The 26,936-nt window shown below is 47.3% G+C and overlaps 1 protein-coding gene across 15 annotated transcripts in view; it reads left to right on the top strand.

The window, feature by feature from the left end:
* Positions 1-702: 702 nt before the first annotated feature.
* Positions 703-26,936, top strand: part of EP400 (E1A binding protein p400) — a 112,442-nt gene continuing 86,208 nt past the window's right edge. For 4 of the 15 annotated variants that reach the window (XM_030859920.2, XM_060310070.2, XM_060310066.2 and 1 more), the window contains exons 1-3: positions 708-1,071; positions 19,769-21,105; positions 22,625-22,735. In XM_030859920.2, coding sequence (XP_030715780.2) covers positions 19,804-21,105; positions 22,625-22,735 — 1,413 coding nt within the window. In that variant the 5' untranslated portion in view covers positions 708-1,071; positions 19,769-19,803. Of the gene's footprint in view, positions 1,072-4,455; positions 4,663-17,149; positions 17,312-19,768; positions 21,106-22,624; positions 22,736-26,936 lie in introns of all 15 variants that reach the window. The other 11 variants (XM_060310067.1, XM_060310068.2, XM_060310069.2 and 8 more) reach the window with 8 other exon arrangements.

Genomic DNA, 26,936 nt, shown 5'->3' on the forward strand with positions numbered 1-26,936 from the left:
TTATAGAAATGAGACCACTAGGCAATTTAACCTAATTCCTGACTGATGCTCTCCTGAATGCACACATGCCTTGCCTAACCTGTTGATTCTTTCCCTAGATTAAAAGAAGTCAGAATGAAGAATTAAGCAGTTAAAAAATGACCAGCTCTCTGCCCCCAGCAGCCCCCTTAGCAATCCTGCAGGCAGATCACTGAGGCAAGATAACATCTGAAGAGTCAGGCAGTGTGCACGCAATGGAGAAGGACGCAGAACCCACCCTCCTGCCTCGATGACTGCCTGAGATTCTCCCCCCTTTTTCCCTTTAAAAACTGTCATGGCTGAGCAGAATCCTCGGAGTTGATCTCTGGACGCGAGTCCACCTCCTCCCCAGACTGCCGGCTTTTCTGATTAAAGCACCTTTCCTTTCTCCTGACTCTTGCTTCCCGTTTATTGGCTTTGAGCAGCGAGCAGCCGAAGCTGAGCTGGGGAACAGCTACCCGTGGACACCCCGTCTCCCCGCACGGTTTGTCTGGTTCTGAGGGGTGACTTCCTCGGCTCCCGCCCCCTTTCTGCGCCGCCTCCTCACTCCGCCCTCCGGCTGACCCTTCCTCGGGCTCGGCCAGCCCGCCTGCCCGCCCCTCGTCCCGCCCACAGCGCCGGCAGCCGACCCCGCCCCCCCGGGATGGGCGGCCCCCGGGGCTTCCGAGACCTCCTCCGGAAGCCCCAGCCGGCGCGCAATAGGCGCTGCGGCGGGAGGAGCGAGCGCACACCCGCTCCCTCGTCCTCGCAGCGCCCCCAGGGCAACCTCCGCTCTCCACAAACCCGGCGCCCGCTCCGCCGCCGGCCTATCGGCCCGCGCCCTCGCCTTGCCGGTCTAGCCCTCACCGCCGTCTCCACTCCTCCCGCTCCGCCGACGTCACGCCGGGCGCCAACGCGCAGCTGCGAGCGCGGGGCGCGCGTCCCTTCCGGCTCGCCGTAGCAGGCGCGCCGCCGCTTCCTCCGGCCGGGCCCCGGATGTGTCGAGCGGAACGGTGCCTCTGGGCCCGGTCCCCAGCCCCAGCCCGACGTGGAGGAGCGCGGCCCAGACCCGGGGTAGGTGTGGGCGCGGCGGGGACAACGGGCCGGGGGTCTTATGGCCTGCGCCCCGGCCTCGGTTCCCCCTGGAGCCGCGGGGGCCCGGGGCTCCGGGGAGGGAGGCCCCGCGCGGCGCTGGCTGTGGGACGGGACGGGCTCGGCGCCGGGACCGGTCGGCCGTGAGGCGGGCCGGCGGCGGCCGGGGGCGCTGCGGGCCCGCTGCGGGCCGGCCCGTTCCTCCCGGTGAGTGGGCCGTGGGGCCGCGGGGCGCCTCGCATTGTTTTCTGTGCGTGAGATTCAAGTCAGGTCTGTTGCTTTCTTTTGGTCTCGTGGTCCGGGTTCGATGCCCGACCCTCTCCGCAGCATGGGGATGGCGCGGCTTTGCTTCTTCGCGCGAGGTGTCCCGCGCAGGTGTGGGCAAAGGTGCTGAGGGAGAGTGACTTGTCAGACGCGTCGGCCAGGGAGCCCTGCGGCGCCGCGGCGTGCGGCCGCCTCCAGCCCCCCTCCCTCGCCCACTTGCAGCTCTCAGCTGGCTAAGGCTTGTCGCCCCCGGGGTCTTCGCGTTGCCCGCACCCTCCGCCCGGAACACCTTCCCGCAGAGATCTGCCGCCCACATCTCTGCTCAGACGCCACCTCCTCAGTCGGAGAAGAATAACCTAGCAGCGGGCTAGTAGTGATTATCCCGGGCGTTATAGATGAGTTTTATTCTCTTCGCTTATTTGTATTTTTTGGTGAATTTTTTTTTTTTTTTACCTGATATGTGCAATAAAATGGTTTTTGTAATTTTTTTTTAGCGGAACCAATGAAATATAAATATGCTTTCTGAATGGTTGGAAAAAAATACATCTTAAAACTCTGAATCATTCTACCACCCAAAGATAAGCACACTTAGCAGTTTCTTTGTGGCCCCTTGTTCTATGCGTGTAATTTTTTTTTAATAATGGGGATTGTACAGTGTAATTCTATGTGCTTTTAAAAACATGTAGTTAGCATGATCAGGTGCCATGAAGTCCTCTACAGCAGTTGCTGTTAGTGGAGTAGTATTAGTGAACCGTCATCTACTTAATTTCTTGTGTTGGATCCCCTCTTTCTTGCCTATCCCAGGCCGTGGCTTTAATATCCTTGTGTTGCCTTCAGTTTATCTTCTTTTCAGAGTATTCTCATCAACGTACAGCCCCTCCCTCCAGCTACCGTTACCCTTTCTAGGGCTTAGCTTCCTTTTATACCAGAATTAGGAAGAATCGCGAGCTCCCTATCACTACTTCCTCTTCTCATTTCTCTTGAACGTTGGTTCAAGCTAAGCTTTTGGTCCCACCTCGCCTCTGAAACAGCTCCTCTTGGGGTTAGGTGACACCATATTGCCAAGTCCCCCTGTTGGCCGCCTTTGACTGGGCCTCCCATGGCTTCCTTGAATCGCTGTGCCCTGGTGGCACTGGGACACAACTCTGTTGATTGTCCTTTTACCTTGATGGTTGCTCTCCTCAGCCTCCTTGCTGGTTCCTTCTCATCTCCCTAACTTACACAAATTATAAGGCCTCGAGGTGGTCCTCTCACGTCCTCTCTGGTCTGTACACTGGGTGATCTCATCCCGTGTCACGACTGGGTCACTTGTCAACACATCCTGAATGTGTTTCTCCTGGCAGGATCTTCCAAACAGCCACTTTTACATGTGTGAAACCTGCTTATACACTGCTGCATCTCAGTCAGAGGCAGCGCCATTCTTCCTGTTGCTCAGGACAGAGCTCCTTGTGTGGTCTCTGCGTTCCTTCCACGTTCCAAATTTGATTGGTCGGCACTTTAAAAATTGATCTCAAACCTGACTGCTTCTCACTGCCTTCTTGGCTACAGCTGTCATTTAAGCCCCCCGGGTCATCTCGCCTGGGTTATTCCAATGACCTCCTCCCTGCTCACCTGAGCTGAGCTGCTCTGCAGTTGACTCTGAGCACAGATTCGGGTGATGCACTGCTTTGTTCAGAGCCCTCCATCGTTTCTCATCTCCCTCAGAAAAAAAGCCAAAGTCCTTAAGGCAGTTTATGAGGCCCCTTGTGCCCAGGTCCCTGCTGCCCCTGTGACGTCATGTCCTGACCCCACTCGTTGTCACCTGGCTCCTGCCACACCCAGCTCAGGCCTGGGCACACTTCGGCTCTGCCTGAAACGTCAGGTCCCCACGTGCCACGGGTCTGCCTCTCACTGAGTTCTCTTTTCAGCAGTTCCCTCCTCAGAGAGGCTGCTGGATAACCCAGCGCCTTGCCCACTCGCCCGCGTGCTCCATCCCTTACCCTGAGCTGCGCCACTGCACTGATGGTCTGGCACTCACCGCTTTGTGCGTTGGGGCAGGAGCTATGCTTTGTTCGCTGTCATACACACAGTGCTTCAAATCGTGTCTGATGGCGTACGTGCTTAATAAACATTTGTTGAGTAAATAAGTTAATGAACACATTCCTTTCTAAAGCAGGTGGATTTGGTAGGGACCTAGGCATGCAAGCGTAATTAGAAATTGTAGGGGTTGCTGAGGAATAGACTTCGCATGCTCTCAGAGGAGGGAAGTTGGCTTTTCTAGTAGAGACTTAATGCACGAGGTGAGGTTTGGATTTCGTAGGTAGAAATGAAGAGAATTGAATTTGACTCCTGCAGTTGGAGATGGGAGCTCCGGAGGCCATTGAAGGAAGGGTTCAGCTGCTGGATCTTGCATTCAGGGGGCCCTGGGTGAAGTTAGACGTCCTGCACAGGCAGCGTGGTGTCCTTCACGTGGACCATTCACCGGGGCCGTCCGTCTTATGTCTTGAATTCTCTCGTTGGCATTCTCTCTGCACTGCTACCCGCACCCCCAGGGTCCCGCGTTCCCAGTGTGGCGGCAGTGAGCGCCTGCAGGGCGAGCAGCTGACTGCGGCTGCGGCCTCACATCTTGCTCTGGGGCTGCCTCTGCTCCTCAGCCCCCTGTACAGGGACTACGCACCGCTGCCTTTCAGAGTCAAGACCCTGGCCCTTAGACTTTTCTTCTGCGTAGAGCATCCTTTGGGCCTGTTATCTCAGCCCCACCCCTTCTGTGTTTTTTTTTGCTTTGTTCTAACCAACAGAAATTTTTATCCTGTTTAGGCGCACTATTGTAGAAATAAATTTAAAAAATCATTTATGTTCTGAGTGGAAGGGAAGGTCTTTGCATATCCTCACTTTGCTGTTTTACTTAGCTTTTTTTTTTTTTTTAAATGTACGTTTAATAGTATTCACTTTTTGGAGTAGAATTCAGAGAATTTTGACAGATGTGTAATTTCCATGACAATTGGGATACAAAACAATTCCTTCCCTCCCAGCAGTTGCCTTGTGCTGCCGCTCTGTAGTGAACTCTTTCCCCAGCCCTCGGCAGCCTCTGACCTGTGAGTGTGTGTTTTCTGTGTTTTTCAGGATGTCAGCTACAGGAACTCACACAGCGTGGAGCCTTTTGAGTCTGGCTTCTTCCACTGAGCGTAATGCCTTTGAGATTCATCCAGGTTGCTGCGTGTACCAAGAATGTCCCTTTTTGTGGAGTAGTAGGTCCACAGTGTGGATGGACCGCGGTTATCCATTCACTCGTTGAAGGACATTTGGATTCTTGCCAGCCTTTTAATACAAGTAATGAATGAACAGTTTACATTGCATTACAGTCAGACAGTACAGAAGCACCCCAAGCATGACGAGGTTCCTCTTTGCTCTTTCTCCTCATTCTTGACTTCCCCAGACTGACTGATTTGGTATCCATTTCTTTATTTACTTTTAAATTTAAAAAAAAATTTTTTTTTTTTTTTGGCCATGCCACGTGGCTTGCAGGATGTTAAGTTTCCCGACCAGGGATTGAACCCAGACCCTCAGCAGTGAAAGCACCGAATCCTAACCTGTGGACCACCGGGGAATTCCCCGGTATCCATTTCTTTTCAAAGTGTATTCTTGTAAACAGCATATAGTTGAGTCTTATTTTCTTAATCTAGATTGTGACTTTAAGATTTTTATTTGACATTTGGTCTATTTAATTTTTTTAATATAAATTTATTTTACTTATTTTTGGCCGCGTTGGGTCTTCATTGCTGCACGCGGGCTTTCTCTAGTTGCGGCGAGGGGGGGCTACTCTTGGATGTGATGCGAGGGCTTCTCATTGCGGTGGCTTCTCTTGTTGCGGAGCACGGGCTCTAGGTGCGCAGGCTTCGGTAGTTGTGGCTCACGGGCTCTAGAGTGCAGGCTTAGTAGTTGTGGCGCACGGGCTTAGTTGCTACACGGCATGTGGGATCTTCGTTCCCAGACCAGGGCTCGAACCCCGGGTCCCCTGCATAGGCAGGCGGTTTCTTAACCACTGTGCCACCAGGGAAGCCTCTGTTTAACTTTTAAATAAACACTTTGGAATAACTTTAGATGCACAGAAAATTTGCAAAAATAGGTTTCTTTCTATATATTAGAAGCTACATTCTCTGTGAGGGTGATATCTCCCACAAGAGGATCAGAATTGGTTCTTGAGAGGAAGGTGAGAAAAAATTAGGTATGACAGTGGTTTGTTGCATCCCAAAGAGTCATAGTACTTCCCAGATATACAGCATAGCTATGGTTTACAACTTCACGGGGGACGGTCGGGAGAGAAATGCCTAAATAGGCTTCCTAGGGGGACAGTGGGGAAAAAAGGTTGAGAAATAGCAGCAGAATAATGAATTGGGCGTTTGTAGCTTTATTAGCTGGTGTTTAAGGAAGCACTTCTTCAGTTTGTCTTGAATGTTCCTCTCAAGCTAAGATAGATCCCACCTGGCATAGTACAGGGGGCGCTGGCCCATCGGGTTAAGGACCCACCACCAACACCATGATTTTAATCAGAAGGGACGCTGGGGACATGAAGTCTGGGCTTCCGTTTGCACTGCAGCCCCAGAGAGGTCAGGCCTGTGTAGTAGCACTTGGTGTAGTGCACCCTTAAAACCGAGTTTTAAAACTCAGTTTAGTCCATTTTATATCTTTTGGAACTTACGTATTTTAGGAACTACTATGGAACCTTCATAACCTGCTCTGAGGTGGGAGAAGAATGAGTGTTTTGTTAGCCAATAGGACTTTTGTTAAGTGGCATCTGGTGTTACCATCTTAATAGATGCTAACATTTTACTATGAAAAATTTCAAAGATACACAAAGATTGAAAGAATTTTATAGTAAACACCTAGATACCCACCACCTAGTTTTCTATTATTAACATTTTACTGACCTGCTTTATCACACATCCATCTATCCATCCATCTTTTAAAAATTTGGGGGAGCAATTCAAGATGAGTGAAAGCATTGTTTTTAATGTGTTTAATTTAAGCCTCTTTTTTACTCCCTCTCCCAGAGGTAGTTGGTCCATTTTGGGGGTGTCTATCAAGTTACTTAGGGCCGCACAAAGACAACTTATATAAAAAGCCCTTGAATACAGGTTACCAGGGAGTGGAGGGCAGAGAGCATTCTCCACAGAGGGGAGTTCTGGAGGGCGGCGGTGCTTTTTCAGGGAAAGAGGGAGGGTTCACGTGGCTGCACGTGGGGTGTCTGGGGGTGAAGGTCCTTGTGGTGTAGATGCCACCGCTCTGCTGATGGGAGTCAGTCTCCATCCCCGCCTGGGCTCCCCCTGAATCGCTTTCTCACAAAACTGAGATGTGGTGGTGGTGCCTGGAGGCCGCGGACCTCAGACTCCCCCGGCCGACGCTGCCTGCGTTTCAGCCCCGCAGAGGCCTGCTCCGTGTGGTGACGCGGCCCCCACGGTGCCCTGAGTGGCGTCCTTCACCCTGGCCTTTCTTAACCCGCCTGTGCCTCTTACTAGGCCTCCAGTCTTAACTCTGCAGGTTTTCTAGAGTGTCAGTGTGTGTGCAGCAGCGTCTCTGTTTGAGGAGAGCCTCAGGTTGAAAGGAGAAGCTTTACTTAGTCTTGGATTTGTTTGTAGTCCCATCGCTGACTTGACTTTGAGATACAAATGGTGTTAAACGATGGCATGAGTTTATTTATTTCAAAGATGGAGATGAAACCGCTGAGAACCACTGTCCTAAAATCTCCTAACCTTCCTCTCTGTCTTCCGTCACCACCCCGGGCAAGGCTGTGTACATTGCTGCTTGTTCTGCAGAGCTCTCTGCCCCTAGTTTTCCTCCATTCTGCCAGGATGTCACTGTTTTTAGGCCATTTCAGGAGACAGGAAATGTGTTTTAAGGAAAAACCATGAGTTGATACTGACTCCCTCTTCTCATCCAGCATCATGGAGTTGATCCGTGCCTTCCTTCCCCGTTCCATTGGTGATTATTTTTTGTCCTTTCCAGAGTTAGATTTGCTTCTGTTTGCGTTCAGTTTTAGGGAGCTCTTCATCCCTATTGATTTAATTTTGCTTTTTGAACGTGTAACACTTTAACATGATTCTAAAAGTCAAAATGATATGAGATGGGGTACTCAGAAGCGCCCCTTCCTCCACTGTCCTGCCAGTCTGCTTGCACCCACCCCCTTCATTTCTGGCTTATTCTTCCTGAGTTCCTTTTTTGCAAAAGTAAGCAGGTGTTTATGGGGTGTTATTGCTTCCAGACTCTTTAGTGGACATAACTAGGAAATTATTTTTTTAAGAAAGAAATATATATATAGATATGTATGTATCTGCTTATTTTTATTGGAATATAATTAACATACAACATTATATTAGTTTTAGGTGTCCATCATAATGATTTGACATTCGTGTACATTGCAAAATGGTCACCACATTAAGTCTAGTTACCATCTGTCGTCATACAGAGTTACAATTTTTTTTTTTCTTGTGATGAGAATTTTCAAGATTTACTCTCTCGGGGCTTCCCTGGTGGCACAGTGGTTAAGAAACCGCCTGCCAGTTCAGGGGACATGGGTTTGAGCCTTGGTCCGGGAAGATCACACATGCCGCGGAGCAGCTGAGCCCGTGCGCCACAGCTACTGAGCCTGCGCTCTAGAGCCTGTGAGCCACAACTACTGAAGCCCACGTGCCTAGAGCCTGTGCTCCGCAACAAGAGAGGCCACCGCGACGAGAAGCCCGCGCACCGCAACGAAGAGCAGCGTCTGCTCGCCGCAACTAGAGCAAAGCCCATGCGCAGCAGCAAAGACCCAACGCAGCCAAAAATAAATAAATAAAATTAAAGAAAATAAAGATTTACTCTCAGCAGTTTTTGAATATGCAGCACAATATTACTGACTACAGTTCCCAAGCTCTACCTCCCCAGGACTTATTTATCTTACAGCTGGAAGTTTGTACCTTTTGATCCCCTTTAACCCACTTCGCCTACCACCCAACCCCCACTGCAACCACCAACTTGTTCTCTGTATCTGTGAGTTTTGTTTAGATTTCACATACAAGTGAAATCATACAGTATTTATCTTTCTTTGTCTGACTTATTTCACTTAACATAATACCCTCAGGTTCCATCCATGTTGTTGCAAATGGCAGGATTTCATTCTTTTTTATGGCTGAGTAATATTCCATTGTATATCTCTCCATATCTGTCTCTCTATGTAGCTCACATCTTCTTTATCCATTCATTTATTGATGGGCACTTAGGTTGCTTCTCTGTCTTGGCTATCGTAAATAATGGTGCATATGAACATAGGGGTACCTATAACTTTTCAAATTAGTGTTTTTGTTTTCTTCAGATACAGTGGAATGGCTGGTAATAGAATTGTCATATGGTAGTTCTGTTTTTAATTTTTTTTGAGGAAGCTCCATACTGTTTTCCATAGTGGCTGCACCAGTTTACCGTCCCACTAACAGTGCCTGAGGGTTCCCTTTTCTCCGCATCTTTGCCAACATTTGTCATTTGTGGTCTTTTTGATAATAGGTGTGAGGTGATACCTCGTGGTTTCGATTTGCCTTTCCGGTGTGAAGTGGTATCTCGTGGTTTTGATTTGCATTTGCCTGATGATTAGTGATGTTGAGCATCTTTTCATGTTTCTTCTTTGGAAAAATGTCTATTCGGATCCTCTGTCCATTTTTCAATTGGATTTTTTTTTTTTTGTTATTGAGCTGCATGAGTTCTTTATATATTTTGGATGTTAACCCCTTATCAGATATATGATTTGCAAATATCTTCTTCTATTCTTCCTATAAAAAGATTGCCTTTTTATTTTGTTGACGGTTTTCTTTGTTGCACAGAGCTTTTAAGTTTGATGTCTCCCATTTGTTTATTTTTGCTTTTGTTGCCATTGCCTTTGGAGTCAGATCCAAAAAAAAATAAAAAAGTCTCCAAGAGAGATGTCAAGAAGCTTAACCACCTGTGTTTTCTTCTAGGAGTTTTATGGTCTCTGGTCATACATTCAAGTCATTAATCCATTTTGAGTTAATTTTTGTGTATGGTGTAAGATAGTGGTCCAGTTTTATTTTTTTGCATGTGGCTGTTCAGTTTTTCCAACACCATTTATTGAAGAGACTGTTTCTTTCCCATTGTATTTTCTTACCTCCTTTGTCATAAATTAATTGACCATATATGTGTGGGTTTATTTTTGGACCTTCCGTTCTGTTCCATTGATCTGTGGGTTTGTTTTTATGCCAATACCATACTGTTGTGACTACTAAAACTCTGTAATATAGTTTGAAATCAGGGAGCTTGATGCCTCTAGCGTTGTTCTTCTTTCTCAAGAGTACTTTGGCTTTTCATGATCTTTTGTGGTTCCATACAAATTTTTAGATTGTTTGTTCTATTTCTGTGAAAAATACCTTTGGGAGTTTGATAGGGATTGCGTTGAATCTGTAGATTGCTTTAGGTAGTATGGACATTTTAACAATGTTAATCCTAATCTGCGAGCACAGGATATCTTTCCATTTACTTGTGTCATCTTCAGTTTCTTTCATCAGTGTCTTACAGTTCTTAGTGTACAGGTCTTTTACCTCCTTGGCCAGAAAATTCCTAAGTATTTTATTCTTTTTGATGCAATTGTAAATGGGTGTTTTTCTTAACTTCTCTAATAATTCTTAGTATATGAAAATGTAATAGATTTTTGCTTATTGATTTTGTATCCTGCAACTTTACTGAATTCATTTATTAACTGTAACAGGTTTTTGGTGGAGTCTTGAGGGTTTTCTGTACATCATATCGTGTCATCTGCAGATGGTGACAGTTTTACTTCTTTCTGATCTTGGATGCCCTTTTATTCCTTTTCCCTGTCTAATTGTTCTGGCTAGGGCCTCCAAAAGTGTGTCGAATAAAAATGGCAAGAGGGGGCACCCTTGTCTTGTCCTGATATGAGAGGAAGTGCTTTCAGCTTCTCACTGTCGAGTATGATGTAGCTATGGGCTTGTCATATGTGGTCTTTATTACGTTGAGGTATGTTCCCTCTGTACCCACTTTGTTAAGAGTTTTTATTCTAAATGGATGTTGAGTTTTGTCAAATGCTTTCTCCGCTCTATTGAGATGATCATGTGATTTTTATCCTTCCTTTTGTTAATGTGGTGCAACACGTTGATTGATTTGCTCATGTTGAACCATCCTGCATCTCTGGAATAAGTCCCAGTTGATCACGGTGTATTATCCTTTCAATGTATTGTTGAATTCAGTTTGCTAATATTTTGTTGAGGATTTTTGCATCTGTGTTCATCAGGGATGTTAACCTGTAATTTCTCTTTTGGTGGTGTCCTCGTCTGGTTTTCGTATCGGTAATGCTGGCCTCGTAAAATGAATTTGGGAGCGTTGCCTCCTTTTCATTTTTTGGAAGAGTTTGAGAAGGATAGGCATTAAATCGTTTTTGAATGTTTGGTAGAATTCATCAGTGATGCCATCTGGTCCTGGACTTTTGTTTGTTGGAATGTATCTGTTTATTTATTTATTTTTGGCTGTGTTGGGTCTTCGTTGCTGCATGCGGACTTTCTCTAGTTGCAGTGAGTGGGAGCTACTCTTCGTTGCAGTGCGCGGGCTTCTCATTGTGGTGGCTTCTCTTGTTGTGGAGCACGGGCTCTGGGCGCGTGGGCTTCAGTAGTTGTGGCTCGCGGGCTCTAGAGCGCAGGCTCAGTAGTTGTGGTGCACGGGCTTAGTTGCTCTGTGGCATGTGGGATCTTCCCGGAGCAGGGCTCGAACCCGTGTCCCTGCATTCTTTTTTTTTTACAAAAATAAACAGGGCTTCCTTGGTGGTGCAGTGGTTAAGAATCCGCCTGCCAATGCAGGGGATGTGGGTTCGATTCCTGGTCCAGGAAGGTCCCACGTGCCGTGGAGCAACTAAGCCCGTGCACCACAACTACTAAGCCTGTGCTCTAGAGCCTGCGAGCCACAGCTTCAGAGCCTGTGTACCACAACTACTGAAGCCCACATGCTCTAGGGCCCCCATGCTGCAGCTACTGAGCCCGCGTGCTGCAAATATTGAAGCCCGCACGCCTAGAGCCCATGCTCTACAACAGGAGAAGCCACTGCAGTGAGAAACCCGTGCACCGCAATGAAGAGTAGCCCCTGCTCACTGCAACTAGAGAAAGCCTGGGTGCAGCAATGAAGACCCAACACAGCCAAATAAAAATAAAAATAAATGAATGAATGAGTGCAGGAAAGGTATGTCTCTGTCCTTCCATTAATTAGTCCATCTGTCTGTCTTTCTTTTCCCCTTTCTTATACAAAGTTATTTCCCCATATATAGTCTTTTTACACTTTGTTTATTTGATTTAGCAGTATACGTTCTGGAAATTGCTTTATACCAGTTCATGGAAATCTTCCTCATTCTTTTGTACAGCTACGTAGTACTTCATTAAGTGAATGTACTGTAATATAGTCAACCAGTCTCTGAAATATTATGGCTGTGCAGTTTATTTCCGGTATTTTGCGTTTGCAAATAATGCTGTAGTGAATAAACATTGTGCTTGTGTGTATTCATTTTGGAGGTGGATATTCACGGTGAATGTGTAGTGGGATGCTGGGTTGAAGAGTAAGAGCATGTGTAGTTTCTTCTTCTTTTTGGCTGTGCTGGGTCTTCCTTGCAGTGTACAGGCTCTTCGTTGTGGTGCGTGGGCGTCACTAGTTGTGGCGTGTGGGCTCAGTAGTTGTGGCATGAGGGCTTAGTTGCTCTACGGCATGTGGGATCTTAATTCCCCGACCAGGAATCAAACCCGCGTCCCCTGCATTGGAAGGCAGATTCTTAACCAGTGGACCACGAGGGAAGTCCTGAGCATGTGTAGTTTTGGGTAAATGGTGCCAGGTCCCCTTGTAGGGTTGTACAGCTTAACATCCCACAGCAGAGTTGAGAGGGCCTGGTTCCCACAGTCTCACCAACAGAGTGTGTTGTCTGGCTTTTGAATTTTGTTAGGCTGATAGATGAGAAATGATATTTCAGCTTAGCTTTAATTCATATTTCTTTCATTATGAGTGATGGATTTACAAGTGAATGTGCTTGAAAAATTCAGCCTCAAGTCTTACCTTGGAGTTTTACTTTGTTTTACTGATTTTTGCAATAGAAAATCCCATTTCATAAATACAGGCTAGGCGTGAGTGAAATGAATCAGGCGTTTGGTTCGTTACATGTGAGCAACCTTGTAGAGAGAGTCATAGTGTTTTGGTGGGTTTTGATGTTAGTCAAGAAGGCCAAGCCTGGGTTCTGGTTGATGCTGGTAATTGTGTTAGGAAGTTGTGGAGCTGGCTTTATTTCTGGCAGGCCAGGCCTTCTCTGGTTTCTGCCTCTGCATATCTTCATGGCCTGTGAGGGGCTCTTTGATGCAGACGCTGCGCTTTGGATGTGGGCTTCCTCCCGTGCAGAAATGGCCCTCTTGATGGTGCAGTATAGAAATGCTTCCCCACTCTAACAGCAGTGCTCCCTGGGTGGTGAGCGGTGCCTGGCCCTTGGCTGTGGTGTGGGAGGCGCGTCGACTGTGGCGATGAGCGCAGTGAGCCTGGCGGCCTGGGGCTTCTGCTCAGCTCCCGCTTCTTGTTGCCGGCTGGGATGTGGCCCAGTGTGGCCAGTACTTGGATATTTCTAATGAATGAAGCTGACAACTTGCGTTTTTTATGTGAAATCTCCTGGTATAAAAATATCAATTGAAATGAATCCAAACAGCAGATGACATCATACAGACTAAAACCGTGTCTTCGGTCTGCATAGAGCCAGGGCGGCCATGATTGCCAGCATCTCCTGCCGAGCGACTTGGGGACTCCCCACCCAGTGTGGCGTAATGGCCCTCTGAGCCCTGGCTCTGTCTGTCTCCTCGGCCTTGGTCTTCAGCACGCTAGTATTCTAGCACTTTCCCCTCCTCTGCTTTTCCCATGCTCACTCGTTTACTCACCAAGCACCTACCGGGTGTCTCTCATATGCCAGGCTCTGTTTTGGGTGCTGGTGGTTCATCAGTGAGCCCAGTCAGACAGCCTCCCTTACACGACACGCTGTTATGCTTGGCCAAAGACGTTTCTTTTAACGTGTACAGAGAGAGCTAGAAATATGTACACGCCCATATATGTGTTGTCGTGTCGAGAGTTTAAAAACGTGTATACGTATAATATATATGCTACACGTATGTTTGGCTTTACTCCAGTTATATAATTTAAGTACGTACAAGCGTTTCCTCATTCTTTTAGTGGCTGCCTCTAAAGGGTGGTTATACCAGATTTTGTTAAAAGTTCCCTATAGGTGAGCATTTACATTGTTTCAAATTTGACCTTATAAATAATATTATAATGAACACCTTTGGACAACTGTATATTTGTGTGAATAGATCCCTAGAGGTGGAGTTCCTTGATCAGTGTACATTAAAATTGTGATAGGTAATGCCGCGTTACCCTCCAGAAAGCTATAGCTGTGCTTTACTTCCCTCATTTGTGTATGGCGGGTTCGCCATTTCCTAGCAGCCTTACTAAACCTGAATATTACCAGTCTTTTGATCTTCACTAACCTGTCAAACAACAAATAATTGTCTCACTTTATTTCATATTTTGTTATTAATGAGGTTAAGCATTTTTGATGTTTATGTGTCATCTGAATTTCTTGTAGGATTTCTGGTTTAGCCTCTTTTCTTGGGTTGTTTGGCTCTTCTTGATTTGTGGGAATTCTTAAGGATGGATAACCTTTTGTCATACAGGCTTCAAATTTTTTTTTTTTTTTTTGCGGTATACGGGCCTCTCACTGTTGTGGCCCCTCCCGCTGCGGAGCACAGGCTCCGGATGCGCAGGCTCAGCGGCCATGGCTCACGGGCCCAGCCGCTCCGCGGCACGTGGGATCTTCCCGGACCGGGGCACGAACCCGCGTCCCCTGCATCGGCAGGCGGACTCTCAGCCACTGCGCCGCCAGGGGAGCCCATAGGCTTCAAGTATTTTTAATCAATCTCACTTCTTTATTGTAATGTTCTTCTTTAGTAAGGTTGTCAGTTGTTAATGCTTTTTAAAAATAAATATTGTTTCTAGGTTTCACGCCATGTTTAGGAAACTCTTCATTACTGCAGGATTATAAAGATATTCTCATATGTTTCAAAATATTTTTATGGTTTGGTTTTACCCCCTTGAGTAATTTTTGTGAATGGTGTGAGGTGCAGGGGTGGGCGGGGCTCAGGGGGTGGATCTGACTTTTATTTTCCTAAATGGATCGATCTAAGAAAGTTTGGATTTTAATTCTCTAGCTTCAGGACTTCTCTGGCTGTCCAGTGGTTGAGACTCCACGCTTCCACTGCAGGGTGTGCAGGTTCGATCCCTGGTCAGGGAACTAAGATCCCACGTGCCGCAAAGAGCAGCCAAAATATAAATAAAAAAATAAATAAGTGATAAAAAAATAATTCTTTAGCCTTCCAGAAAGCTGTTGTGAACTTTAGTAATGCTCTAAAAAGACTTCTTATTTTAAACATCTCGACAACAGTCAGAGAGGTTTAAAAATAGCATCTGTCTGTGAGAGGCCTTTTTCTCTGTGGTCTGCAGCTCTTGGTGAGGCATGGATTTGTGGGCCCCACGAAACCCTGAGAGGCTCACCGGGTGGACCATTGCTGGAGGTGGCAGGGAGGCAGGGACAGATATGTCAGCGGGGTCCTGTGTCTTAAGGCAGAGAACTGCGGGAGTTTGTGCGATAGGCTGGAGTGGAGGGTGTGGCGTCTCTTCTATTGCAAAGTGTTTTCTTTTTTTTTTAAATTGAAGTATAGTTGATTACAATATTGTGTTAGTTCCAGGTGTACTAATGATTTGACATGTGCGCACATTATGAAACGGTCACCGTGATGAGTCTAGTAGCCATCTGTCCCCGTACAAAGTGTTGTTACGGTGTCACTGACCATATTCCTTATGCTGCACCTTACATCACATGACTGACTTCTATAACTGGAGGCTTGTACCACTTAATACCCTTCACCCATTTCACCCACCTCTCATCCCCTCCCTTCTGGCAGCCACCTGTTTGCTCTCTGTATCTGTGAGTCTGCTTTCATGTGTTGTTTTCTTTATGTGCTGGATCAGCCAAGATGTGCCTGGCTCTTGCAGCCGGCAGGTGCGCCCCGGGCGCTGCTGGCATCCAGCACAGGGCGGAGTGCCCGCCACGTGTTCCCTGCAGTTAGCTTGTTGTTGTGCTCCCTCGGGGCCTCATCCCTGTGCTCCTGTGAACTGCCAAGCAGGACCGAGTCAGTGTGGCAAACAGCATGCCCCTGTCTTTGCCAAAGTGTGTCACGTGACCGCCGAGTCCAGGGCTGGGAAATGCACACCCGTGTTGTGACTGGCGGGAGAATCGGAGTGTGTGGTGAAGAGCACTGATGACTGTGGCACAAGCCAGTTAAGGACAAACTTGGAAAGCATAGAAAGGCAGCAGGGAAAAATCAAAGTGTACTCTGTCACATAGTCAGTATTAATACTGTTTTGCATAGATGTATCAAAGGTTATTGATGTTTATGGTTGGGCATGCCATCTTTCTGCTACAAATAACATTTCAGTCAGCATCCTTGTATATTGAACACAGCTCTGATTCTTTTTTCTTAGGCTGATCTAGGAGTCGGATTATTGGGTCAGACGACGTGAATGTGCTGTAAGATTCTTGTACCTACTGCCAAATTGCTCTCTGGAGTTTCCACTTGAAAATATTCCCAGACACTATTTGTGGCTTCTGTCCTCCCTTCGCTCCCATCGTGTTCTGTCTGTTCCTTCTGCCCTGAGTTCATGCTCGTGCGTTCAAGCCCTGATCCACCCTCCTCCTCGTTCCCTTCTCCTCACTCTCCGTCCAGCCCGGGAGCTGTTGTTGATGTAGCAGAACTACCCAAAGCGGGAGCCTGGCCTGAGGGCCGGATCCGTCTGGGGGGATGACAGGGCTGAGAGGGAGACGGGTTTGGGAAGGGAGCAGGGCTCATGACCTGAGCTCCCTGCTCGTTGAAGGGGAAGAAGAGGCTTCCCAATCCCTAGCTGCCTGGACTCTGGGAGCCCCGAAAGAGAAGCAGGGGAGGGAGGCCCTGGGGGGCTGGGAGCATGTCCAGGCCTCAGCGGGGGGTGAGGGGGTGGGAGCAGCTGCTATGGGGACCCAGTTTCTTGAGCCCTTCCCCCCTCACTCTTTCCAGTTCTGACCTGGGGACCCCTGCCTACACCAAGGATGGGGCCCAGGTAGGTGTTTCTTAGGGTGGCCTCTTCCCGGCACCAGATGTGCCCCCTGTGTGATGTCAGCATTGCCCTGAGTGAGCAGCCGCCGCACAGACGGCGCCAGCCCCGCGTGGCCCCAGTGGGCGCTGCGCGCAGTGGTCTGAGGGCTTGTCCCCGCTCCTCGCAGGTTGCGGCGGTGCGCTGACGCGGCCCGCTGATTTTGGCCTGGTCCTGGGCAGTGTCCTCCTCAAATCGTGAGCCAAACAGCCCGCTGCGGCTGCTGGCGGGCCTTACAGTTAGGGACATCGCCGCCACCAATTCAGGAGATGGTGGCTTTGCTTTCCACCGGGGTACCTGTACCATGTTCCGGGGGATGCTGTTTTAGATAAGTGGTTTCTTTACATCATAGTTGATTGGGTTTGTTTCTCCAACCTGACCGTAAGCTCACTGAAGTCAGGAACCTTTTTAAAAAGTCAAGGTGTAGTTTACAGTTCTTTGAATTTGAACGAACACACTCATTCTTGTAACCATCGTCCCAAATCAAGTGTAGAACCAGTTCCACACCCCCAAGTTCCCACCTGCAGCCTGGCAGCGTCTGTCTAATCTGTCTCTGTGGTTTTGCCTGTTCCAGAATGTCTTGTCGTGTCAGTGGCCTGCAGTCCGTGGTCCTTGCGTCTGGCTGTGCTCCTTGGCGTCCTCGTGGTGTGGGTGTGTCTGTAGCTCGGCCTTTACGTTGCTGAGGCAGCCGCGTTGTGTGGCTCTTCCAGGTGTTTTATTCCTTCGCCAGGTGAAGGTCAGTATTTATGTGTCCATATGTCTCAGTAGATAGTTTTTTAATTTATATCTTTAACAGAGTCGTGGTTAAGTTGTACAATTAGTATGCTACTTTTTTCACTTAATAATATATCTGAAAAACTTTTCCATGTTTATAACATAGTCTCCATCTAGAACTTGAACATTGGATATTTCTGGTTACACTTCTTTTTACTTCTACTGTATTATTCTGTAATAAATATTTTTATGCATAATTTAGAAAAATTGGTAGGTGAATTTCCTTAGCAATTCCCAGAGGTTGGATTAGTAGGTCAAAGGTAATGGGGCCTGCTTCCCCACCGTTGTCGGCCACCCTGTTAGGCACGTTCTGAGCTCTGAGCCCTCAGAGATCTGCGCTGTCTCCCTCCACATTTTTTCAAGAGGTCAGTCATCACAACGTATTCCCCCCCCCCATTCTTTACCTTCCCCCTGGTTTTGTAAATTATTATATGTGACAGAGTTTCTTTCTGGCCTTTGTTCTCTCTTATCATCTTTGGTATTCTGGGAATGTATTTTAAGGAAATAATCTGAAATATGTCCTAATGTGTTTGTTTATTCTTTTTATTCTATTTTTGTGTTTGTTCTACACTAATCTTCCTCATAATGCTTGTTTAAAAAGATCAGGAACAAAAGCTCTTTTTTAAAACTTGATTGATTGATTGATTGATTGATTGGGCTGTGCCGGGTCTTAGTTGCGGCATGCATGCGGGATCCAGTTCCCTGACCAGAGATCGAACCCAGGCCCCCTGCATTGGGAGCACAGAGTCTTAACCACTGGACCACGATGGAAGTCCCAAAAGCTCGTCTTGAAAGCAATAAGCATGCCTCAGAGTCCCCCGCCCTTGAGTGTCCCACAGCTCACAGTCCCGCCCACGTCTGCTGGGCTGTCTGCTGGGGGCGAGGGTGGGAGAGGGCTCCTGGGATGATAATTAAGGCTGTGGTCCCGATTTCCCGTTTGGATGTGTTGGCTGCAGCTTGCCCATGGTCTTTAGACTCCATCTTCAGAGACGGTCATCAGAGCAGAGAGTGCCTTCTCCTGCTAGTCTAAGCAGGCACTGGTCTTTATGTTTCCCAGCCTTCACTTGTGCACCCGTGAGTTCTGTAGCTCTTGATTTCATACACATGTGTGTTTCAGCCAGGGGCCTGGGACTGTGGCAGCATTCATACAAATGTGTATTTTTACTTTTTAAGTCTTGTAACTTTCGGTTTATAATGTTTTTCATCCCTTGTCCGTTTTCTCCGTGAAATAACAGTGATGCCCTGAAGACGAAAGGATGCTCCTGCTTGTCTTGCGGGGAGGGCTGGAGGGAACACCAAGAAATGGGGAGCTAGGTGTGTCAGCAAAGACTTGAGAATTGTAATCGGGGGGAGGGTATTTCTGACCCAGCCAGTGGGGAGCAGAGAGGCTGCGGCTGTCGTCCTGTTCCCAGCGGGGTCGCCCCCTTGCAGACAGCAAGGCTCCAGCCCAGGCTCCAGCCCAGTGTGACTCCAGCCACAGTACGCCCTTGTGGGCGGCCTCCCTGCCTCACCTCGGAATTAGCCTCCTCCCGCTAGTCCTCTGCTTCCTCCCGTCCTTTCTCAGCGTCCTGTCCCCTCTCCCGCCCCCTTCCCTAGTCCGCGGCCCTCAGCACTCTTGGGGCCATGAGCCCCTTTAAAGCCATGTCCCAGCTCCCAGAGAGTTGGCGGACCCCTGACGGGGACTCTCCCGTCCTGGCTGCTCCCTTCTCTCCTGAGGTTTTCTTCTGGAAACACCCACCACCCCCAGGTGAGCTCGTAGAGAGGGCTGAGGTGCGAGGCTGGCACCAGGCCTGGGCCTCTCCCCCAGCAGCGCAGAGGGGCTCTGTGTGTTCACACTCAAGTAACCCGGGGGTGTTTGCAGGGGCGTCGCACAGATGCTCATGAGAACTGCCAGCTGGTGAGGGGCGGTTCTCTTCTGATGACATGCGATGGTGGCATGTGTGGGAGCCACTGGCGGCCTCCTGGGCACCGTTCCTCCACTGGGAGAGATGGGCAGACTGCCCCAGCACGTGGCGGCACGGAGCAGGGCCACCGGACGAGGAATAGCCTCCCAGGAAGAAACATGCCTGTCACGAGCGCCAGCACCAGGTTCATATCCCGCTGGCCTTGAGCAAGTGGTTGCCAGTTAGCTTCCTCGGGAGCTGGTTGGGACCACCCACCTGCTCCTGCCAGGCCGTGTCCTGGCCCCAGGCACAGCAGTGACCCAGAAGGCCCTGTCCCTCCTCTGTGCTGAAGGAGATGGTCTCCAGTGCCATCTCGTCGGGGCTCGATGACAGTAAGACAGTGGTTTGTATCAGATGCTGGTGGGAACATCCCTCCAGAGCATCTGTCCGGTGCTGCTAAATGGTACTCAGAATAAGTAGTGATCAGATGGTTATATTTGCCTCTAAGTAACTTGATTTTAACTGTGTTTTTTCAGCAGAGCATTAAGTTGGATAAAAAAGGAGGGCGATCATGCACCATGGCAGCGGCCCTCAGAACGTCCAGCACCAGCTGCAGAGGTCCAGGGCCTTCGCTGGCAGCGAAGGAGAAGAGCAGCAGGCCCGTCCCAACCCCCCGCAGTCCCCCGCCACGCCCTTTGCGCCGGCGGCGAGCCCGTCCGCGCCCCAGTCCCCCGGTTACCAAGTTCAGCAGCTGATGAACCGCAGCCCCGTGGCCGGGCAGAGCGTGAACATCGCCCTTCAGAATGTGGGGCCGGTGGTGGGAGGGAACCCCCAGATCACGCTGGCCCCCCTGCCGCTGCCCAGCCCCACTTCTCCGGGATTCCAGTTCAGTGCACAGCAGAGGCGGTTTGAGCATGGGTCTCCATCGTACATCCAGGTCACCTCGCCGCTGTCCCAGCAGGTGCAGACTCAGAGCCCCACCCAGCCCAGCCCCGGGCCGGGACCGGGCCTGCAGAGCGTGCGGGCGGGAGCCCCTGGCCCTGGCCTGGGCCTATGCAGCAGCAGTCCCACCGGGGGCTTCGTGGACGCCAGTGTGCTGGTGAGACAGATCAGCCTGAGCCCGTCCAGTGGCGGCCACTTCGTGTTCCAGGAGGGCTCGGGCCTGGCGCAGATGGCCCCGGGCGCCCAGGTTCAGCTGCAGCACACGGGGGCGCCCATCACGGTCAGAGAACGGAGACTCTCGCAGCCCCACGCGCAGTCGGGGGGCACCGTCCACCACCTGGGACCTCAGAGCCCCGCGGCCGCAGGCGGGGCCGGCCTGCAGCCCCTGGCCAGCCCTGGCCACATCACCACGACGAGCCTGCCGCCCCAGATCAGCAGCATCATCCAGGGGCAGCTGATCCAGCAGCAGCAGGTGCTGCAGGGGCCTCCGCTGACCAGGCCTCTGCTCCCTGGGGTCGGGGGGACTTCGGCGTTTGGGATGACGTCCCCACCGCCCCCCACCAGCCCTTCCAGGACCGCAGCGCCCCCGGGCCTCTCCAGCCTTCCTGTCCCGTCTGCGGGGAGCGCGGGGATAAGAAAGGCTCCCAGGAAATTGGAAGAGATCCCCGCGGCCTCCCAGGAGCTGGCTCAGATGCGGAAGCAGTGCCTGGACTACCACTTCAGGGAGATGGAGGCTCTGAAGGCGGCCTTCAAGGAGTACTTGGTCGAGCTGTTCTTCTTGCAGCACCTTCAGGGAAACATGATGGATTTCCTAGCTTTCAAGAAGAAGCATTATGCCCCGTTACAAGCTTACCTTAGGCAGAATGATTTGGACCTGGAGGAGGAGGACGAGGACGAGGACGAGGAGAAGTCTGAGGTCATCAACGACGAGGTGAGGGGCGGCGCCCAGTCACCAGCAGGCCGGGCTGCTTGGCTGTGCGTGCAGGCAGCCGTGAATTGCACGTGATCTGTGAGCCTGGGGTGTTCATGAGATGCAGTTCATAAGGATTTGATCCAGGAGCAAATGGAAGATGCATTTGCTTTTTCCTTCATGGAAGGAAAGAGCTGCTCTAGTTAGGAGGACGGTGCAGAGTGGTGCTGTGAGTATTGCCGGTGCGTTTAGAACAGGGATGCTTCCCCGGTTTGGGGAGCCAACCTGGCCTGACCCAGCGTTCCCCTGTGCTCTGCTGGGTGTGTGGAGGTTGGCCAGCCCCGAAGGGCCTGCAGAAGCCAGGGGTGTGGACACCTTCCCGCTGGTTCCCCAGGTGTCACATTTTACTTACGCAGGTTCACCCATTGGGATTCTCAACACCATGAATGTCATTTTCAAAGAAGGGATTTGAATCACTAGGTTGTTACAGTATATCAGTTATGATTTAAATCACTAGATACATTTATAAGGTATCTCCATGATTAAAATATGGTTATTATGGCAAAGCAACTGAGAATTTTTTCAATGTTTAGACGTAGCCTTAGATTTGAGATCACATATTTAACTCACGCTGTTGCACATAGCTACTGAGTGGTATTTCAGATAGAATCTTTTTTAGATAGTGAACTTTTTGGGTACCTGGAATGGGTGCTTAATAAATAACCCCAATTGGGATTCTCAGTACCTTAGTGATCCCTAAGGTCCCTTACTGGTACTTCCTAGAGAAGGAAGCTGAGCAGACAGGGCGACAGTGAGGTGCAGCGTGATGCACTGGATTTGTGCCTCTGTGTTGTGACTGTACACTGTGTTGGTGGAGCTCATTTTGTTTTTTGATACAGCTAAAACAGTGTAAATCTCTGTCAGTTCTTCTGCAAAGAAATCAGCCTTTGATGAACAAAAGCTGGCCTCTTTGCTCATCTCCTCGTTGATATTTATTATGTGTGGCTTTGCCATTTGGTGTTTTCTTTAACACCCTTTCCAGGATGAACCATTTTTGTTTTCTAAAAGGTTTATATGATTTTTTTTTTTTTTGAGGATTTCACCTCTGTTGCCATGAAATAGTGAAATTCAGTTCTCTTTTATGTTTGTACACCAATGTTGTCTGTAGGCTCAATCCCCCTTATCTGTCATTGCCATTCTGACCTGCACGTAGTAGGCCAGGGTGTAAACTGCCTATGAGGTTGTCAGGGCTTTGCTACTTGAAGACTGTCCGCCATTACCATTTCTAAAGTTTGAAGTTGCAGAATCTAAGGACATTGCACTTGTGACTTAAATTGGAGTTTCTGCAAGATTTGCAGTTGAGTTAGGGTATTATAAATCTGTCACAAATCAGTTCAGTGTCCTTTTACAGGATTTGATGCAAAAAAATTCCATTTTTAAACACCAGACATCAGTGAGCTATCAGCAATAAAATTCTAACAAAATTTTGAGCAGTCTTAAAAATTATGTTGCCTTTTTTTCTCAAAATATTTCCTCTCAGGTAAAGGTTGTGACAGGAAAGGATGGGCAGACTGGTACTCCTGTTGCTATAGCAACCCAGCTTCCTCCAAATGTTTCTGCTGCTTTTTCATCCCAGCAGCAACCATTTCAGGTACTTTTCGATGGTTCTAAAATGTAGTCTCATCCGAAACTTTTCCTTCATCCAGATATTTTAACCTTCAATTTACTATTTGCTCTTCAGCATTTTTTTCCAGAGCCCATTCCTTATTTTAAAAAAGTAAAAAAGCCTTCCTGCATATAAAATTATACAACTAAATTGCATGAGTAAATGACAACACAGACCTTAATGCATTATTTTTTGTGTGTATTGACCTGTAACGCAGTAGTAGCTTCGGCATGCATGTCATCTAATACCTACAGTCCTGTTGAATGTATGCTCAGGATTCCTTGTGTGCTGTGTTTTAAATGTTGGTTCTTTCTTGTGTCTTCTATCTGTATTTTTGAGAACAGTGCAAACAGAAGAAAAAAAAAGAAGATTACACAGATGATAACTTGATATTTTCTGTAGCTAGAAGAAACACTGAAATGAAACACACTTCTAAAATACCAGGACCTTAGGCTTCTAAATGGATGTTAATTGAATGCAAACTGATTATTTTTAATTTTTTGAAAATTAAATCACTCAGTGTTACATTAATAAATGCCAAGAACCTAAAAGTACAGGTCAGATTCTAGTCATTTTGGAATAGATTGTGCTAGGTTCTGAAAGCAGTTGAATCTTGTGGTGATAATGTTTTTAAAATTTTCTTAATTTTTAATTTTGGTATAATTTCAAACATATATAAAAGTTGCAATAACAGTACAAAGACCTCCCGTTATATCCTCTACCCAAATTCACCACTTGTTAACTTTTTGCCCCATTTGCATTATTTTTATTCTCTCTCTCTTTTATATGTACACACATACTCATTTCCCCCAAACTATTTGAGAGTAAATTGCAGACATCATATCACACTTGCATCCCTAAGTCCTTCTTCATATGGTATCAGGTACGAGTGTTACCTGACCTAACCGTGGTATAACAATCAATTCTGGAAATTTTACAGTAACTTTTACTATGACTAAGCCACAGCTCACGTGCAAATTTTGTCTCTTGTTCCGGTGACATCCTTTGTATAGTTGTTTTTCTCCCAGTCTGGGATCACCCGTTGTGTTTAGTTGCCATGCCTCTCTGGTCTTCTTTAATCTGGGCAAGCTCCTCGCTCTTTCATGCCTTCACATTTTTGAGAAGTGTAGGTCAGTTATTTTGTAGAATGTCGTTTGGCATGGGCCACTAATTCTGTTATCTATTGGCGAGTCCTGCTGGAGTCAGCTGTCACGTTAAAGACTGCAAAGTGGATTTTCTAACTCCATATTCCTTCTGCATTCATTAGCTGGCATTCTGCTGTAATGATGAACTTTCTTTTTTCTTCCATTACGTATATTCACATACAGATTCTTATTTCATTTTCATATGTCATTAACGGTATTTATTTATTTAAATTTATTTAATTCAGTAAAGTTTATTCTTTTTGGTCTATAGTTCTGTGAGTTTTGTTAAATGCCTAGAGTTGTGTAACCACCACCACCCAAGAGACAGAGGAGTTCTGTCATCCCCCCAGATGTTCCTCATGCCACATCTCTGTCGTCAAATTTTCTCCCTCCCTTAACCTTTGTTCTCTGTCTATGATTTTGCCTTTTCCGGAATAAAATATAAATGGAATTATACAGTATAGTATATGCCTGCTGCCTTTTCAGTCTGGCTTCTTTCAGTTAGCATAATAATTAATGCATTTGAGATTCATCCACGTTGTTGGATTTGCCAATTGTCTCCTTTTTTTGCTGAGCGGTATTCCACTGTATGAGTGTTCCCCAGTTTGTTGAGCCATTCACCCTTTGAAGGACGTTGGGTTGTTTCCAGTTGTTGGCATACCTAGGAGACAGGTTTCTGGGCTGTTATTAAGAGTACATTCAGTTTCACATGCGACTGCCAAACTTTCCACAGTGGCTGTTCCGTTTCACATTCCCACCAGCGGTGACTGAGAGTTCCTTTTGTTCTGCGTCCTCCCCACTACTTGTTCTTGTCAGTTTTCTTCTGTAGTTATTCTAATACGTATGCAGTGGTTTTAACTTGTATATCTCTAAAGACTAATGATGTTGAACAACTTCTCTTTTTCATGCGTTCATTTCCATTTATATATCTTCTTCGGTGAAGTATCTGTTCATTTCCTTCACCATTTTTTTCCCAGTGAGTCATTTGCTTTATTGTTGCATTTGAGAATTCTTTATATAATTTGGATATAAGCTTTTTGTCAGATATAAATTTGCAAATATTTTTCTGTCATTCTGTGCCGTATCTTTTTCTTCTTTTATATCATTTTTTACAGAGCAGAAGTTCTGAATTTTGATGTGGTCTCTTTTATCATTTTTTTTCGTTTATGGATTGTGATTTTGATATATAAGAACTCTTCACTCAACCCAAGGTCACAAAAATTTCCTCTAGTTTTTTTTTTTAGAAGTTGTATAGTTTTATGTTTTACATTTAGGTCTGTGATCCTTTTTTTTTTTTTTTTTTTTCGATACGCGGGCCTCTCACTGTGGTGGCCCCTCCCGTTGCAGAGCACAGGCTCCGGATGCGCAGGCCCAACGGCCATGGCTCACGGGCCCAGCCGCTCCGCGGCATGTAGGATCCTCCCGGACCGGGGCACGAACCTGCGTCCCCCGCATAGGCAGGCAGACTCTCAACCACTGCGCCACCAGGGAAGCCCCCTGCTAGGATTTTGATTGAGATTGGATTGACTCTATTGACCTGTTTGGGGTGAAGTAATACCTTGAGTCTTCCAGGCCAGGAATATGGTATGTTCTCCATTTATTTTTGTCTTCTTTGATTTCTTTCATCAGTAGTTTGTAGTTTTCAGCATGCAAATTCTATGTATGTTTTGTTAGACTTATACCCAGCTATTCCAATTTTTCTGTGGTGCTATAGATGGTACTTAAATTTAAAAATTTTTTTCTAGTTGTTGATTGCAAGTATATAGGAATACACTTGATTATGCAACCTTGCTAAACTCATTTATTAGTTTTAGGAGCTTTTTTGTAGATTCCATGGGATTTTCTACCTAGAGAATCATGTCTGCAAAGAAAGCAAAATTTATATTTTCTTCTATCTGTATGCCTTTTATTTCTTTTTCTTGCCTTGTTTGCACTGGCAATGGCACGGACTGGCATGGACTTGCACTGTGATGCTGAATAGGAGTGATAAGAACAGACAGTTCTTACCTTCTGGATCTTAAGGGGAAGCATTTAGTCTTTCACCATATGGAGTATGATGTTAGCTGTAGACTTTGTAGCTGTCCTTTATCAGGTTAAGGAAATTCCTTTATTCCTAGTATTTATCATGAATGGATGTTGGATTTTGTCAAATACTATTTGCTGCATCTATTCACATAATCATGTGATTTTTCTTTTTTGGTCTGTAAAAGTGGTGAATTATATCATATTAAGGTATAATTTGTAGGCAGGGACTGCACAGATCTTAAATGTTAGAATTTGTTGAGTTTGACAAGTGCCCGTGTAACCCATACACGTGTCAGGGCGTCCACTTCCACCAAGTCTCCTTGTGCCCTGCCAGCCATCCGCTACCCAGCCCCCCCGCCCCAGTTTATTACTATTTATTCTATTACTGTTTATTTTGATGTTCAAAGTATCTGTAATTTGACCAGTGGGAGCCCTTTCAAGCGGGCTCTAGTATACTTTTGACACATCCCTGGCACTGTCCAAGTACTTCCTTACATTCTGGCACAAAATGTTTAAAGTTTATCTCGCACATGCCTTGATTCAGTCCAGGAATCAGTCATTTCTCCAAGGAACTGTGTTCTTTTTGGTGGGGAATAATAATTTGAACCCAATATTTAGGTGTTCTTGTAATGAATTTGATACAACTGAAGATAAAATTTCTTGAATTGGAAATTGTCAGAAAGTTTATTAGTGGGACAAATTTCCTGTTAGTGCTTAGAGGAATGTAATACATCAGTGCGTTTATAGACCACATTGATAAATATTTGCATAAGAACCGTGGGACAGTGGTTGGCAGGGAGTGCCTGTAAACTTAGGTTGCATGGTCTCCACAGTGACACAAATTAAACCCTCTGATTTACTGTCATACTCACCAGATTGCCAGAAATTAAATTGGACAGAATCTGTTGATTTAGGTCTATGAGATTCTTACCCACTGTTGATTGGGAGTGTAGCATGGAAACATTTCACATGATCTGGAAAAGGTGAGTGTGGGTAGGCCCTTTTGATCCAAACAG

The sequence above is a fragment of the Globicephala melas genome, chromosome 13 (genome assembly GCF_963455315.2).
Source record: "Globicephala melas chromosome 13, mGloMel1.2, whole genome shotgun sequence".
NCBI classification, from domain to species: domain Eukaryota; kingdom Metazoa; phylum Chordata; class Mammalia; order Artiodactyla; family Delphinidae; genus Globicephala; species Globicephala melas.